The 14,978-nt window shown below is 37.2% G+C and overlaps 1 protein-coding gene across 7 annotated transcripts in view; it reads left to right on the top strand.

Moving 5' to 3' along the window:
- Window positions 1–14,978, top strand: part of CCDC186 (coiled-coil domain containing 186) — a 40,170-nt gene that overhangs the window by 18,369 nt on the left and 6,823 nt on the right. For 5 of the 7 annotated variants that reach the window (XM_004374861.2, XM_023729961.1, XM_023729963.1 and 2 more), the window contains 7 exons: window positions 2,675–2,779; window positions 3,242–3,340; window positions 3,519–3,605; window positions 4,501–4,643; window positions 7,190–7,445; window positions 8,096–8,285; window positions 9,452–9,532. In XM_004374861.2, coding sequence (XP_004374918.1) covers window positions 2,675–2,779; window positions 3,242–3,340; window positions 3,519–3,605; window positions 4,501–4,643; window positions 7,190–7,445; window positions 8,096–8,285; window positions 9,452–9,532 — 961 coding nt within the window. Of the gene's footprint in view, window positions 1–2,674; window positions 2,780–3,241; window positions 3,341–3,518; window positions 3,606–4,500; window positions 4,644–7,189; window positions 7,446–8,095; window positions 8,286–8,788; window positions 8,862–9,451; window positions 9,533–14,978 lie in introns of all 7 variants that reach the window. The other 2 variants (XR_002823808.1, XR_002823807.1) reach the window with 1 other exon arrangement.

Genomic DNA, 14,978 nt, shown 5'->3' with positions numbered 1-14,978 from the left:
TCTGTAGATTACCAAAATTAAAAGAAACTGAAAATTTAAAAAAAATGAAAGATGCTAAGATTATTGTAATCAAGAAATATTATTTCTTGTTAAGTATAATTTTGAATATAATAAAGATTTTAAGAATAAAATAAGTTTCTTTATTCTGAATATAATCCCATTGATCTTGTGGCTAATGAATCTAAAAAATAAATATAATGAAAAGTAAAGCAAAATAAAAAATAAAGGCTGGTATCTGATGCCATAATTTTAAGCAGTAACTGAGCTGGTATCAGAGGTAATAAAAACCTGAAAGTGATAGAATGCGAAGACAAAGAACAACTCTGAGATATGACTTAAACCAGAAAAGCAATGTTATGGAAATATCAGTTTCCATGCTTTTAAAAATAGGCTCAATAGTATTGTTTAAAACCATAATCATGGATTGTCTTATTAAATACTTCTAAGTCAGTATGACTCTTAATAACCTGTGGATATTTGCACATAGTATCAGAGAAAACTGTAGGGAGAGTTACCTGTGTTGACAGTGGTCAAAGATAGATCAGAGAGCAGTGGTTTCCCCTCAAATCTTCAGCTGACTACTGGTCATTCAGTACATGCATGAAAGACACTACAGAGGTAGGGGAAGAACTACCAGAAAGGAGTAATCAGAACAATCCCAGGAGCTCACACATGGCTAGAAATGGTTGAGAAGTTTCCTTTACTTTGGGTTGACAGAATGAAGAATTAAAAATCCGTAAAGACTATAGCATGGTAAAAATTTCTAACTACCTGAGTTGCTCCAAGATCTGAACTTAACACTTGGTCATGTATAATGTCTGTTGAACTTTCCTCATCCTCATGTATACTCCTAAGAGACAGGATGCTGAAGCCTATAAGAATACTAACATTCAAGTGTTATAAAGACTCAGAGATCGCCTGTGAGCCACCTGTGTTTAAAGAATGGTGATAACAGATACTTAATGGCAACGTTGAGATCAGATGAAACCAGATCCGCTGGAAGTAGGGTAGACGAGAGGCTTAAGGCTGACTTCTGTAAGGTTACATGGTGTGGTTTATTAGACAATTGAAGTAACAAGTATATTGACCTGGTACATGGAAATTAGAAATTTGCCAGTCCTTTTTTAAGTAAAGGCATTTATTAACCAGCAAGTGTTTAGTGTGTCTTCTTGTGTGCAAAACACTGTATTAGATAACATGGAGGATAGAAAAGCCATAGAAAATACAGTCAGTGCTTTCCAAGAGTGTCTGGGATGGGATCTGGATTACCTATTTTAGGTGTTTATCTGGTCGATGGGGGAGAGAGTCTCTGGATCAAAGGATATAGGATTTAATCATGATCTGGGCCTGCCTCATGGAGTAACAGGGACCAGATTTACCCTTTCACCTTAAAAAACTAAAAGCAAACCAGCAAATATATGAAACAAAGGTTTCCAGACATGGGACATAAGCAGTGCAGGACAGTGATCCCTGAGACAAGGGAAACAAACGAAGCAGTGCAAGGAGGGGGAAGCAAACAGGGCCCAGTAGTTGCCCTGAGTTAAGGAGATAGTTCAGAGTATGGGGAGCAGGGCAGAGTAGTGGGGAAGAAAAAGATATGGAGATCCGCAGTGTGTGCCTCAAGTCTGCAGTGCATGTGTGCAATCATCCATGTGCCTGGAGAAACTACAGAGAGAGGGAAGAATTAGCAGAAAGGACTACCCCAAGAGTGCACACGGGCCCTACCTAACTGGAGCAGAAGGCTTATATTGGGTATTCCTTCATTCGTTTAACATATGTTGATGGAACAGTTAATAAGGAGCAAGCACTTTGTATAAGAAAACACAGGCCCTGCTGTCCTAAAGCTATATACTTAATGGTGGAAACACAGAAGCTCCAGTATAGTGTATCAATTGTTGCAACGTAGGGATGCCCTGGACTCTGTCTGTGGGAAGGCAGCACAGCAGCATCTACCCGTGTCTTAAGGAATAACAAGGAAAAACTACTAGCAGCCTATGATACCTAAACTCTCCCTGGAGATCCAGATGATAGCCAAAACCACGGACTGGATGGGTTCTCTGAAGGAGAATTATGGAGAAAGAGCTGCAGGATGAGGGCTGTATCTTAGCAAATCTCCATAGGAAGTAGGAAGCCTGTCAAGGAGACAGAGAAGGCAAGAAGATATGTTATGAATCAGAGGAAGGAAAGTAGCAAAGAGTCCAGGTGGTCATCTGGAATAGGTAAGTCAAGAATAAGAACCCAGAAAAAGTAATTGGATTGGATGAGAGAGTAGGTAGTCTCTGCAAACCTTCAGAATTGCCATTTTAGGAGAGCAGTGAGGAGCAGAAACCAAATTGCAGCATGCATCTGTAAAAAGGCAATTTGAATAGATACTAGAGCCATAAACCACAGAATTGTTTTATATGTATGTGCAAAGAATTGTTTAACACTTTGCTTTTCTTGTCTTACCAGAGATGAAGGTGAATAACTTTTAGAAATTTGCTTAAAATTTAACAAAATAAACTTTCATGGATATTGGTTAACTGTGGATGCAATTTTAATTTTTCGTCAGAAATAAAGTATTAGAATAGTATCCGACCCCTAGCAGTGCTAGGACAACAACTCTTCCTACTCCATAGTCACGGTTCATCACGTTCTTGTGGCCAACTTTGTTGCTGTCGTTTTGTCAATGCAGGAAACCAAAGATAGACTCAGAGAAACAACAACAAAGTTAACTCAAGCAAAGGAAGAAGCAGATCAGATACGAAAAAACTGTCAGGACATGATAAAAACATATCAGGTATGGTTAACTTTTTAAATAAATTGGTAATAATTATGCCAAATCTCTTGTTTCATTAAATTCCTGCATCTGCAATATTTGAAGGGTAGACTGGATCTGGTACGGCAGTTAAATAAAACATTATTTGCTTTGTGAAAGTTCCTGCAGCTTAAATAGAGATCTCACTAGAGAAATTTTCAACCAAATGAAACACTAGAAAATGTCAGAAGAATGAAGAGTGTAAGGAAATGTAGAACTTAAAAAAAAACAAAACACTCTGTATTATGTTACATATCTTAAGTATGCTATCCTTGTTCATACCAAATTGACATATTTAAAATTTTTCAATACAGTCATTTTTAGATACATGACAAGCTATGGACTTCACAATTAGAAAACTTGGTTGTAAAGTTTTCTTCACTTTTCAGAGTATAAAACCTTAAAAATTAAGTCATTTGTGCTTTTTAATTTCCTTTTCATTAGGAATCAGAAGAAATTAAATCAAATGAGCTTGGTGCAAAGCTCAGAGTTACAAAAGGAGAACTTGAAAAACAAATGCAAGAAAAGTCTGACCAACTAGAGGTGAGTAGTTCTGCTCTTTATATGCCCTCGATTGTGTGATAAATACAGAAAGAGAGAACTGCTTTCTAGGCGTATGTATTGCTATCAAGTTTTGAGGCCTTTTGCAAGAATGAGGCAATAAATTTTATATCTAGTTTAGTGCATAATGATTTATGGTTTCTTCTAAACCCTTTAAAAGATGCATCATGCCAAAATAAAGGAACTGGAAGATCTGAAGAGGACATTTAAGGAGGGCATGGATGAGCTACGAACATTGAGAACAAAGGTAATTAAATCTTAGGTTGTGACTCCAGAGGAAGGATAAATATTATCTTTAATTTTGAACTCATTCTTATTTTTAAAATGGATGGAAAAAGATCTTTATATACAAGTTCTCCAAAATGAAAGAACTCAGAGGGTTAGAATAGCAATTCTCTGGCAATAAAATGGACTCTTGCTGAAATGGAATGTCCTCCACTTCAGTCCTTTGAAGTGATTGCCAAACATACCTGTTTCAGAGCATGATTGCTCTGTTTATAACTTAGCCCTGGGCCTTTGATCTAAAGGCAGTCTTAATCAGAAAATTAATTGAAAGATAGTTGGACCTTAGAATTGTGGGTGTCAAAAAATAACAGGAAGACTTTCTTTATATTTCTCTTGCATATATTTAATAGTTCTAGATGGATATAGTTTTAATCTCTAACAATCTATTAAATTCTTTCCAGTGATTATAGCCTTTATTGTATAGTCTTTTTAATATAACCATGACTGTGAAATGTATTATCAATGTATATCATTCATTTACTTCAAAATAAGGCTTTTAAATAACCACCTTGAAATTGAGATACTTAATATCTTTCAAAGGGTTTTTTATCTACCTTCCTATTTGTTCTCCAGGCCAGTTCTTTGAGGTAGGTAGGGAGGTATCCTCCCTTTTCAGGTGAGTAAATGGAGACTCAGAAAAAATAAAGTGGCATGCTTAAACTCCCATGACTAAACCATGAGAAATCTGAGACTACAACTCAAGATGGTTAACTTCCCATTGTTACATTTTCTTCATATTATCTAATATTGATTCAGAACTCAACTTAGATTACCACTGTATAACCACTGTCTGAAATAGTATATAAAGAACAAGAAAATAGTGTTTGTAGATTAACTTGGTTATGATCATTTCATAGGTGAAATGTCTAGAAGACGAACGATTAAGAACAGAAGATGAATTATCGAAATATAAGGAAATTATTAATCGCCAGAAAGCTGAAATTCAGAACTTACTGGACAAATTGAAAGTTGCAGATCAGATTCAGGAGCAGTTTCAAAGGTATCAAATGAGCAGCTTCTGTTTGTGCTCATCAACAGGCTTTCTTATTTTATCTCAAGATTCTGTTTGAAATGCAATTATTGCATTAAACAAGAACGATTTTATTAGTTAAATTTTTTTTTTAAGTTCCTATCTTCATTTGAACTTTTTTGAAGTCTTTTTAAGTTTCTACCATGACTTTTAAAAATCAAAGTTTATATTCTTTAAACATTGGCAGTTGCAGTTTATAAGATAGAATGGATTTAGTCTATTCCTTGGCTTTCAAATTCTGTTATTTATATACAGTATTTTTTTAAAAGATAGTGTACACACACACACATTTGTATGTATGTAGCTTAAGGTCAGGAGCTGACATTACTCCTTGGCCTCTTATAAAGCCAGTTAGCTAAACTCCACTTACTACATTGCTGGCGGAGCTTGGATTCACATTGAATCCAAGTATCTTCTTTTCCACACCTCACAGATACCCATGCTGCTGAGTATTGCTAAAGAAATCCTCACCATCTACCAGGTTGGTGCTGCTATAAATCCATGCTCATCAACCTCATTGGGATCTTACTACATCTGTAATCCTACCATGTATCCTAGATCAGGGCCTTCTCCCCATCTTCCTACCATCTATTCCAAACCTTATCTATTTCTTCACACTTCTGGCCCTCTCCCTTACCTCTCTGTTTACTCTTGGCAGATAATTACCTCTTACTTCACAAAAGAAATGGGAGCTGGAAGCTGACAGTTCTCTCAACTTCTTGCCATCAGTCCTGTGAGCTTGCCTGCATCTGCAGCCATTCTTCTTTCCTTCCCTTCTGTTGTCGTGGAAGAAATGTTCCTGCTCCTCTCTGAATCTCAGTCACTACACTTCCCCTGTAGATCTCATGCTTTCCCGCCTTCTTTCCTTTGGCTTCATTTTCATCATCTCCTGGTATTCCTACCACCTTTCTGGCCACTCTTTCTCAGTCTCCTCTGTAGGCTTCACTTCCTGTCCCAAAGCCCTCTTTTGTTCTCATTTTACTGTACTCCTGCATGATACCAACTATTCTTGTGGTATGCCGCAGAACCCTCAAATTAGCTTCAGGCTTTATTGCTGAGCTCCAGACTCATATGTCTCAAAGATACCTCAAACTTTAACATGTCCAGAACTGATTCCTCTGTCCCCCTACAAATGTGCTTCTCTGGTGCTCCCAGGAGGAGGGGTGAGTGTCTCATCTGCATGACTGCCCAACCCAGGAACCTGGGAGTTGTTCTTAGCTGTTCTTTCCCTCCCCTCCTACATCTAACCAGTCACAAAGTATTGTTGATATTAACTCTTTAGGATCTTTCAAGTCCATTTACATTTCCACTGCTACTACTATAGCCCAAGCTATTGTCAGCTCTCCTCTGGGGAGCTGCACTAGCTTCTAAACTAATTGCTCTGCTTGCATCCCCTCTAATCCATTTCCCACACTGTGGTTAGCGTAATCTTTTAAAAAGCAGCCTATTCAAACCTTTTGATGATTTCCCATTGCCTCAAAGATTTGCCTAGTGAGTTCAAATGCCTTCACATGGCTCGTAAGACCATCAGTGACCTGTGCCTTGCTTCTCCCTTGCACCTTTCCCTTTTTCCCTCTTGTGTTTCAGCCATAGTCAGTTAACACGCTTATTGATCATCGCCTGCCTTCCCAGCCCTGTGTTAGGTGCTAGGGATACAGTACATTCCCTACCTACAAGAAGTCATTCTCTTGCTCCCTTCCTAGCTTTAGCACATGCTATTCCCGCTACCTGGAGCATATTTTGTCCTCCCACTAACTTCCGCTTTTCTTTTAGGTCAGGGGTCAGCAAACTATGGCCTGTAAGCCAAATCCAGCCCACCACCTGTTTTTGTAAATAAGGTTTTATTGGAACTCAGCCATACTCATTCCTTTATGTATTGTTTCTGGCTGCTTTCATGCTACAATGGTAAAGTAGAACAGTTGCAACAAAGACCATGTAACTTAAATGCCTGAAGTTTATTGTCTAGCCTTTTACAGGAAAAATTTGCTGACCTCTGCTTTAGGTATTAGTTTAAGCATCCCTGCCCTAGGTTAGACGACTTCCTGTATGCAATCATCATCAAAAATGTTTATCACATTCATTGTTTCTTTATGTGACTCAAAAGCTCTTTGAAAGCAGGGATTATGTCAGGCTGTTTACTTGTACCCCCAGCTCTTAGTTCCTGGCATATATTAACCAAAACCTGTTGCTGTCGAGTCGATTCTGACTTGTAGCAACCCTATAGGTCAGAGTAGAACTATCCCACAGAGTTTCCTAGGCTGTAATCTTTATGGAAGCAGACTGCCACATATTTCTCCTGCAGAGATGCTGTTGGGTTTGAACTACTGACCTTTCAGTTAGCAGCCGAGCACTTTAACCACTGTGCCACCAGGTCCCCTTATGCATTCATAAATATTTGGATGAATGAATAAAAGTACCTTTAAAAAGCATTTCATTAGATGAAAATTCCCAAAACCATTACTTTAATGTCTTTTATTAATTTAAATTTTTCTTAAATATAAACTTTGTTTTTTTAGAGGTAAACAAGAAATTGAAAATTTAAAAGAAGAAGTGGAAAGTCTTAATTCTTTGATTAATGACCTACAAAAAGACATCGAAGGGAGCAGGAAAAGAGAATCTGAGCTACTACTATTTACAGAAAAGCTCACTAGTAAGAATGCACAGCTTCAGTCTGAATCCAATTCTTTGCAGTCACAATTTGATAAGCTTTCCTGTAGTGAAAGTCAGTTACAAAGCCAATGTGAACAAATGAAACAGACAAATATTAATTTGGTAAGTATAAATCTACATTTTAACTTTTGAAGAAACATAGCAAGAAGCACAAATTAAATTTCCCTAACAGCGTAAAATTAGCAGTAGTTGATTTAAGCTCTTCTCTGTTGGCTCTGACTTTCTGGTAGTTTCAGATGCTATAAGAAATGTCAGTTGTCCTTTTGACTGATGTAATTTATAATAAAATTTGATATTATAAATGATTATGAAGAAGTACTTCACTTTTGAAAATAAGTAATCCAGGATTTCTGTCATTCCCAACTGGAATCACTTAACTCTTTAACAGGTACTTTAAATTTGTTAGTTTGTTTTATTTTTATAGTTTCAAAGATGGCTTAATATTTCTAAGTTATGAGAATATTCTCAAATTACTCATAAAAATACTTTTGAGACCTTAGACCAAAAATCCAGACACCTATATCACATGTTGTGGTGAAGGTATAGAATGATATACCCATCAATGTATTCCCCTATGTTGCTATATAAGGGATTTGAGTAGCTCAGTAAATAAAACCTGGTCAGGAGTGATGACAGAAGATACTGTACTGTCAAGGATCTTGTATTTTCAGGCCTGAAACTCTGAGGAATAACGGAAATAAATAGTAAGATATTCACCTTTTTTTTTTTTTCACATCTTATTTGTCACTCAGGAAAGTAGATTGTTGAAAGAGGAAGAACTTCGAAAAGAGGAAGTCCAGAGTTTACAAGCTGAACTCACTTGTAGACAAACAGAAGTTAAAACACTGAATACCCAGGTAGAAGAACTAAAAGATGAATTAATAACTCAAAGACGTAAACATGCTTCTAGCATCAAAGATCTTACCAAACAACTTCAGCAAGGTATAAAACTGTTCCATACTTAGACCATGAATGTTTTGTTTCTTTTAATGAAAGATTCATAGAAAAAATGCATTTTACATCAGGTTCTACTACATTATGGTTGGAGACATATGTTCTTTTTAATGTATAATGCTCATAAACCAAATTGCTAAACTTCTTGCACTTCCATGAATAGTCTTATCTTTTCTGCTAAAGGCATTTATTCACAGAAACCACAAGATGTGAGAGTTGGAAAGTACCTTAGAGCAGTAGTCACTAAACTTTTTTCATCCCATGTTCCTATCACTTTAAAGTATTTGAGCATTTGTTCCCCAGTTTATATGTTTATAAATAAATAGTAAACATATACTATTCAATGTTATGTACATTAGAAAACATATAAAAATAGAAATTTAAAGGGGTAAGTCACTATGAGTTGGAATTGATTGAAGGGCAGTGGGTTAAGACTAAATATAAGTTCTAATGTTTTCTTCCTACACATCCCTGTAAATTGTTTTGTACAGCTTCGATGGCACCTGCACCCCACTTTGGAAATCATTGCTCTAACCCTCCACTTCATAGAAAACTGAGACCACAGTGAGGACTGGAACCCAGATTTTTTTTATTTAAAAATTCGTGTTATTAGGTGTCTATGCTAAGTGCTTAGGAAACAAAGATGAATATGACATGTCTTCTGACTTCCTACTCTACTCTACTCTACTATTCCCACTGCTTTATTTGTGTCAAAATAGAGTGAAATATAGTAATAAGATAAAAAAATTTAGCATTTACGTAATATGAATATATTTAGATATTTGTTCTTATGGATGTAATTGAAGGGAAATTTGGGGGAAATGAAGGGTTTTCTGAAACTGTAGGGATTTTATAAATCTTTCAAGACTTGCTGGTAACATGAACTGCAAAAGTCAAGTTCAGCATACCTAAGTGAGGTCAGTGTCAGTTGTTGTCATATTGTTTCCATATATTTTGTATTTGACCTGTACATTTTCAGATGTCATTTTATATGAATGCCACTTATAGCCTTCCTGTCTGAAGTATGTACTCAAGAACTTTCTCTTGTTGTCTATGACATTTTTGCGTAAGTGATTTTAGCAATTAAAGTCAGACATGGTAGGAGCAAAAGGCCGTAATAATTGTCACAAGTAATCCATTTCTTTTTCCTATAGCGCGAAGAAAATTAGATCATGTTGAAAATGGAAGCTATGATAAAGAAGTCAGCAGCATGGGAAGTCGTTCTAGTTCATCAGGTAAAAAAATAAAGATTTTAGTTGTTAGTAACTGATTATAAAAAGAAATAGCTTTTTTGTTTGTTTTAAAAAAGTACTGATATGCTTTTGTTCCATTTTGAATTATAAAAAGTGCTGATTGTACCTAAGTATATTGTAAAAATGTTCTAGTCAAATATTTAATCATTCTAATCATTACCCAGTGTTTCACGTTTGTCATGGGATTTTGTATCATCTACCTACCGACATACATGTCTGTCAGTTTCTCGTACTGTGGTGGCTTGTGTGTTGCTGTGATACTGGAAGCTTTTCAAATACTAGCAGGGTCACCCATAGTGGACAGGTTTCAGCAAAGCTTCCAGACTAAGGCAGACTAGGAAGAAGGACCTGGCAGTCTACGTATGAAAAATTTGGCCAGTGAAGACCTTATCAATAGCAGTAGAACATTGTCTTATACAGTGCTGGCAGATGAGCCCCTCAGGTTGTAAGGCACTCAAAATATGACTGGGGAAGAGCCGCCTCCTCAGAGTAGAGTTGACCTTAATGATGTGGATGGAGTCAAGCTTTTGGGACCTTCTTTTGCTGATGTGGCATGACTCAAAATGAGAAGAAACAGCTACAAACATCCATTAATAATTGGGACATGGAATGTACGAAGAATGAATCTAGGGAATCTCGAAGTTGTCAAAAATGAAATGGAACGCAATGAGGATCGATATCCTAGGCATCAGTGAGCTGAAATGGACTGGTATTGGCCATTTTGAATCAGACAATCATGTGATCTACTATGTCGGGAATGACAAGTAGAACAGGAATGGCATTGTAGTCGTCGTCAAAAAGAACATTTCAATATCTATCCTGAAATACAACACTCAGTGATAGGATAATACCCATATGCCTACAAGGAAGACCAGTTAATGTGACTTATTCAAATTTACGTACCAACCACTAAGGCCAAAGATGAAGAAATTGAAGATTTTTACCAGCTTCTGCAGTCTGAAATTGATCAAACATGCGATCAAAATGCATTGATAATTATTGGCGATTGGAATGAGAGAAGTTGGAAATGAAGGATTGGTAGTTGGAAAATATGGTCTTGGTGATAGTAATGACACTGGAGATTGCATGATAGAATTTTGCAAGATCAATGACTTCTTCATCGCAAATACCTTTTTCAACAACATAAACAGCGACTATACACATGGACCTTGCCAGATGGAATATACAGGATTCAAATCTACTATGTCTGCAGACCCAAATGGTGGGAAAGTTCAATATAATCATTCAGAACAAGGCCAAGGGCCGACTGTGGAACAAACCGTCAACTGCTCATATGCAAGTTCAAGTTGAAGCTGAAGAAAATTAGAGCAAGTCCATGAAAGCCAAAGTATGACCTTGAGTATATCCCACCCCAATTTAGAGACCATCTCAAGAATAGATTTGACGCACTGAACACTAATGACCGAATACCAGATGAGTTGTGGAAGGACATCATACATGAAGAAAGCAAGAGGTCATTAAAAGGACAGGAAAGAAAGAAAAGACCAAAATGGATGTCAGAAGAGACTCTGAAAGTTGGACTTGAACGTAGAGTAGCTAAACCAAAGGGAAGAAATGATGAAGTAAAAGAGCTAAACACAAGATTTCAAAGGTCGCCTTGAGAAGACAAAGTAAAGTATAAATAATGAAATGTGCAAAGACCTGGAGATGCAAAACCAAAAGGGAAGAACACACTTGGCATTACTCAAGCTGAAAGAACTAAAGAAAAATCCAGTCCTCGAGTTGCAAACTTGAAGGATTCTATGGAAAAAATATTGAACGACATAGGAAGCATCAAAAGAAGATAGAAGAAATACACAGAGTCACTGTATCAAAAAGAATTGGTAGATGTTCAGCCATTTCAGGAGGTAGCATATGATCAAGAACTGATGGTACTGAAGGAGGAAGTCCAAGCTGCACTGAAGGCATTGGTGAAAAACAAGCCTCCAGGAATTGACAGAATACCAGTTAAGATGTTTCAACAAACGGATGCTGTGCTGGAAGTGCTCACTCATCTATGCCAAGAAATTTGGAAGACAGCTACCTGGCCAACCAACTGGAAGAGATCTATATTTGTACCCATTCCAAAGAAAGGTGATCCAACAGAATGCAGAAATTATCAAACAATATCATTAATATCACACATGAGTAAAATTTTGCTGAAGATCATTCAAAAGCAGTTGCAGCAGTACATTGACAGGAACTGCCAAAAATTCAAGCCAGATTCAGAAGAGGACGTGGAACCAGGGATATCATTGCTGATGTCAGATGGATCTTGGCCGAAAACAGAGAATACCAGAGAGATGTTTACCTGTGTGTTATTGACCATGCAAAGGCATTGAACTGTGTGGATCATAACAAATTATGGATAACCTTGTGAAGAATGGGAGTTTGCGAACACGTAATTGTACTCATGAGGAACCTGTACTTAGACCACGAGGCATTGTTCAAACAGAACAAGGGGATACTGCGTGGTTTAAGTCAAGCCAGGTGTGCATCAGGGTTGTATCCTTTCACCATACTGCCTGCTGAGCAAATAATCTGAGAAGCTGGACTATATGACGAAGAACACGGCATCAGGATTGGAGGAAGACTCATTAACAAGCTGCGATATACAGATGACACAACCTTGCTTGCTGAAAGTGAAGAGGACTTAAAGCACTTACTGATGAAGATCAATATGGAATATACCTCAACATAAAGAAAACAAAAATCCTCACAACTGGACCAATAAGCAACATCATGGTAAACAGAAAATGGAGAAAAGATTGAAGTTGTCAAAGATTTCATTTTACTTGGATCTGCAATCAATGCTCATGGAAGCAGACGTATCGCATTGGGCAAATTTGCTGCAAAAGATCTCTTTAAAGTGTTAAAAAGCAAAGATATCACTTTAAGGACTAAGGTGCGCCTGACCCCAAGCTGTGGTGTTTTCAACTGCCTCATATGCATGTGAAAGCAGGACAGTGAATAAGGAAGACCAAGTAAGTATTGATGCCTTTGAATTGTTGTGTTGGTGAAGAATGTTGAATATACCATAGACTGCCAGAAGAACAAACAACATTTATCTTGGAAGAAGTACAACCAGAATGCTCATTAGAAGCAAGGATGGCGAGACTTCATCTCACATACTTTGGATATGTTATCAGGAGAGACCAGTCCCTGGAGAAGGACATCATGCTTGGTAAAGTAGATGGTCATCGAAAAAGAGGAAGACCCTCAATGAAATAGATTGACACAGTGGCTGCAACAGTGGGCTCAAGCATAACAACAATTGTGAGAATGGCAGAGGACCAGGGTTGCTATGAGTCAGAACTGACTCGATGGCACCTAACAACAACTAACAACATTTACCTACTTCCTTTTTTCTTGTAGGAAACTCTGGTGGCGTAGTGGTTAAGAGCTATGGCTGCTAACCAAAAGGTCGGCAGTTCAAATCCACCAGGTGCTCCCTGGAAACTGTATTGGGCAGTTCTGGTCTATCCTGTAGGATCGCTATGAGTTGGAATCGACTCAACAGCATTGGGTTATGGTTTTTTTCTTATCTGCTTCTTAGTTCTGTTCAACAAGTTCTTTATTCCATTTTCTAAATTCAGATTTGTATGTATCCATATAGAGAGGTTTGGTGTAGTATGATCTCTCTCTTTTATAGTTCTTTTAACACCTGAGAACTAATGAAATGAGCATCATTAAATATCATATTAATATATGTGTGTGTATTTATTCTCATGATATATGTGCCTGTGGTCTAAAACAAACTTTAAAATGAGTAGAGTCCTTAAAAGTATAACTGATACCATCGTGAAAATGAGCATTAGCAAAATATTGGTGTACTCTTAAATCTGTTTTATTTTTAATAGTATTTAATAGTGTTATCATTTTTTTAATGCTAGGAACCATGCTAAGCACTTTAAACATAACATACAATTTACTCTGCAGAACAACCAGGTGAGGTAGGTTTTATAATTCCTATTTTACAGGTAAGGAAACCAAAACTCAGAGTGGTTATGTGACTTGCCCAAAACCCACAGTGATAGAAGTTAAGAATCCTTGCATGTCACTATACCACACTAAATGACAAACCAAAAAAATCGAACCCATTGCCATCAAGTCGATTCAGACTCATAGTGACCGTATAGGACAGAGTAGAATGGCCGCATAGGGTTTCCAAGGCTGTTATCTTTACAGAAGCAGATTGCTACATCCTTCTCCCATAGAGCAGCTGGTGGGTTTGAACCGCCGATCTTTTGGTTAGCAGCTGAGTGCTTTAACCACTGTGCTACCAGGGCTCCTTATATACCACACTACCTCTCAGGAATTGCATATTAGGAAAAAAATGTATTTCAATAGTGGAAGAATTTTATAGTAGAAAGAACATGGACTTTGAAATTATAGGTATGAAGTTAGATCCCAGCTCCACCATTTATTAGTTGTATGATCTTGGATAAGATGTATTACTTCTTTTACATCTACAAAATGGGGTAGAAAAAAACGTATCTTTGCAGGGTAAAGAGGATCAGAAATTCTCACTGATGTTGATGAAAATAATAGCTGACAGTTATATTAACTCATTTAAATGAGGATAAAAATCCTGTGGGGTAAGTAATATTATTTTTTCCATTTTAAGATAAAGTGCCCAAGGCACAGAGATTAAACAACTTGTCCAAAGTCACACAGCTAATAAGTGGAGGAGCAGGGGGCAGGATTTGAACCTACACAGGCGGACTCCAGAGCATAACCACTTGATGTTCTGTTACTTTCATTGTGGTTTAATTTTGGGCTCATTTCAGACATAATATTCTGACTTTTTCTTGGGTTTCTTGTTTCTCTATTCCCATTTCCTCATCCTGTTCCTGAAAGATATAATAGAGCTTTTTGGTACTTCTATCATCAGTGTATTCACGAACAAGAACTCAGGCCATGTATAAGCTATGTTGGGTTTTGTGCCCAACTCTGTTAGATTGATATTTGAAATGGCATTGAAATAAATAATATTTATGAGATGAGACCCCTATGCATCTGTCAGTTTGTGGTACTGTGGGGTCTTGTGTGTTGCATGATAAATGGAGAAAAGATTGAAGTCAAGGATTTCATTTTACTTGGATCCACAATCAACACCCATGGAAGCAGCAGTCAAGAAGTTAAAGGATGCATTGCATTGGGCAAATCTGCTGCAAAAGACCTCTTTAAAATGTTAAAAAGCAAAGTTGTCACCTTGAAGACTAAGGCGCGGCTGACCCAAGCCATGGTATTTTCAGTCGCCTCATATGCATGCGAAAGCTAGACAATGAATAAGGAAGACTGAAAAACAATTGATGCCTTTGAATTATGGCGTTGGGGAAGAATATCGAATATACCATGGACTGCCAAAAGAACGAACAAGTCTGTCACGGAAGAAGTATAGCCAGAATGCTCCTTAGAAGCAAGG

This window comes from Trichechus manatus, unplaced genomic scaffold (assembly GCF_000243295.1).
Source record: "Trichechus manatus latirostris isolate Lorelei unplaced genomic scaffold, TriManLat1.0 scaffold00031, whole genome shotgun sequence".
Lineage (NCBI taxonomy): Eukaryota > Metazoa > Chordata > Mammalia > Sirenia > Trichechidae > Trichechus > Trichechus manatus.
Note: the sequence above shows the minus strand (reverse complement) of the source record. Positions and strands in the feature narration are given on the sequence as shown.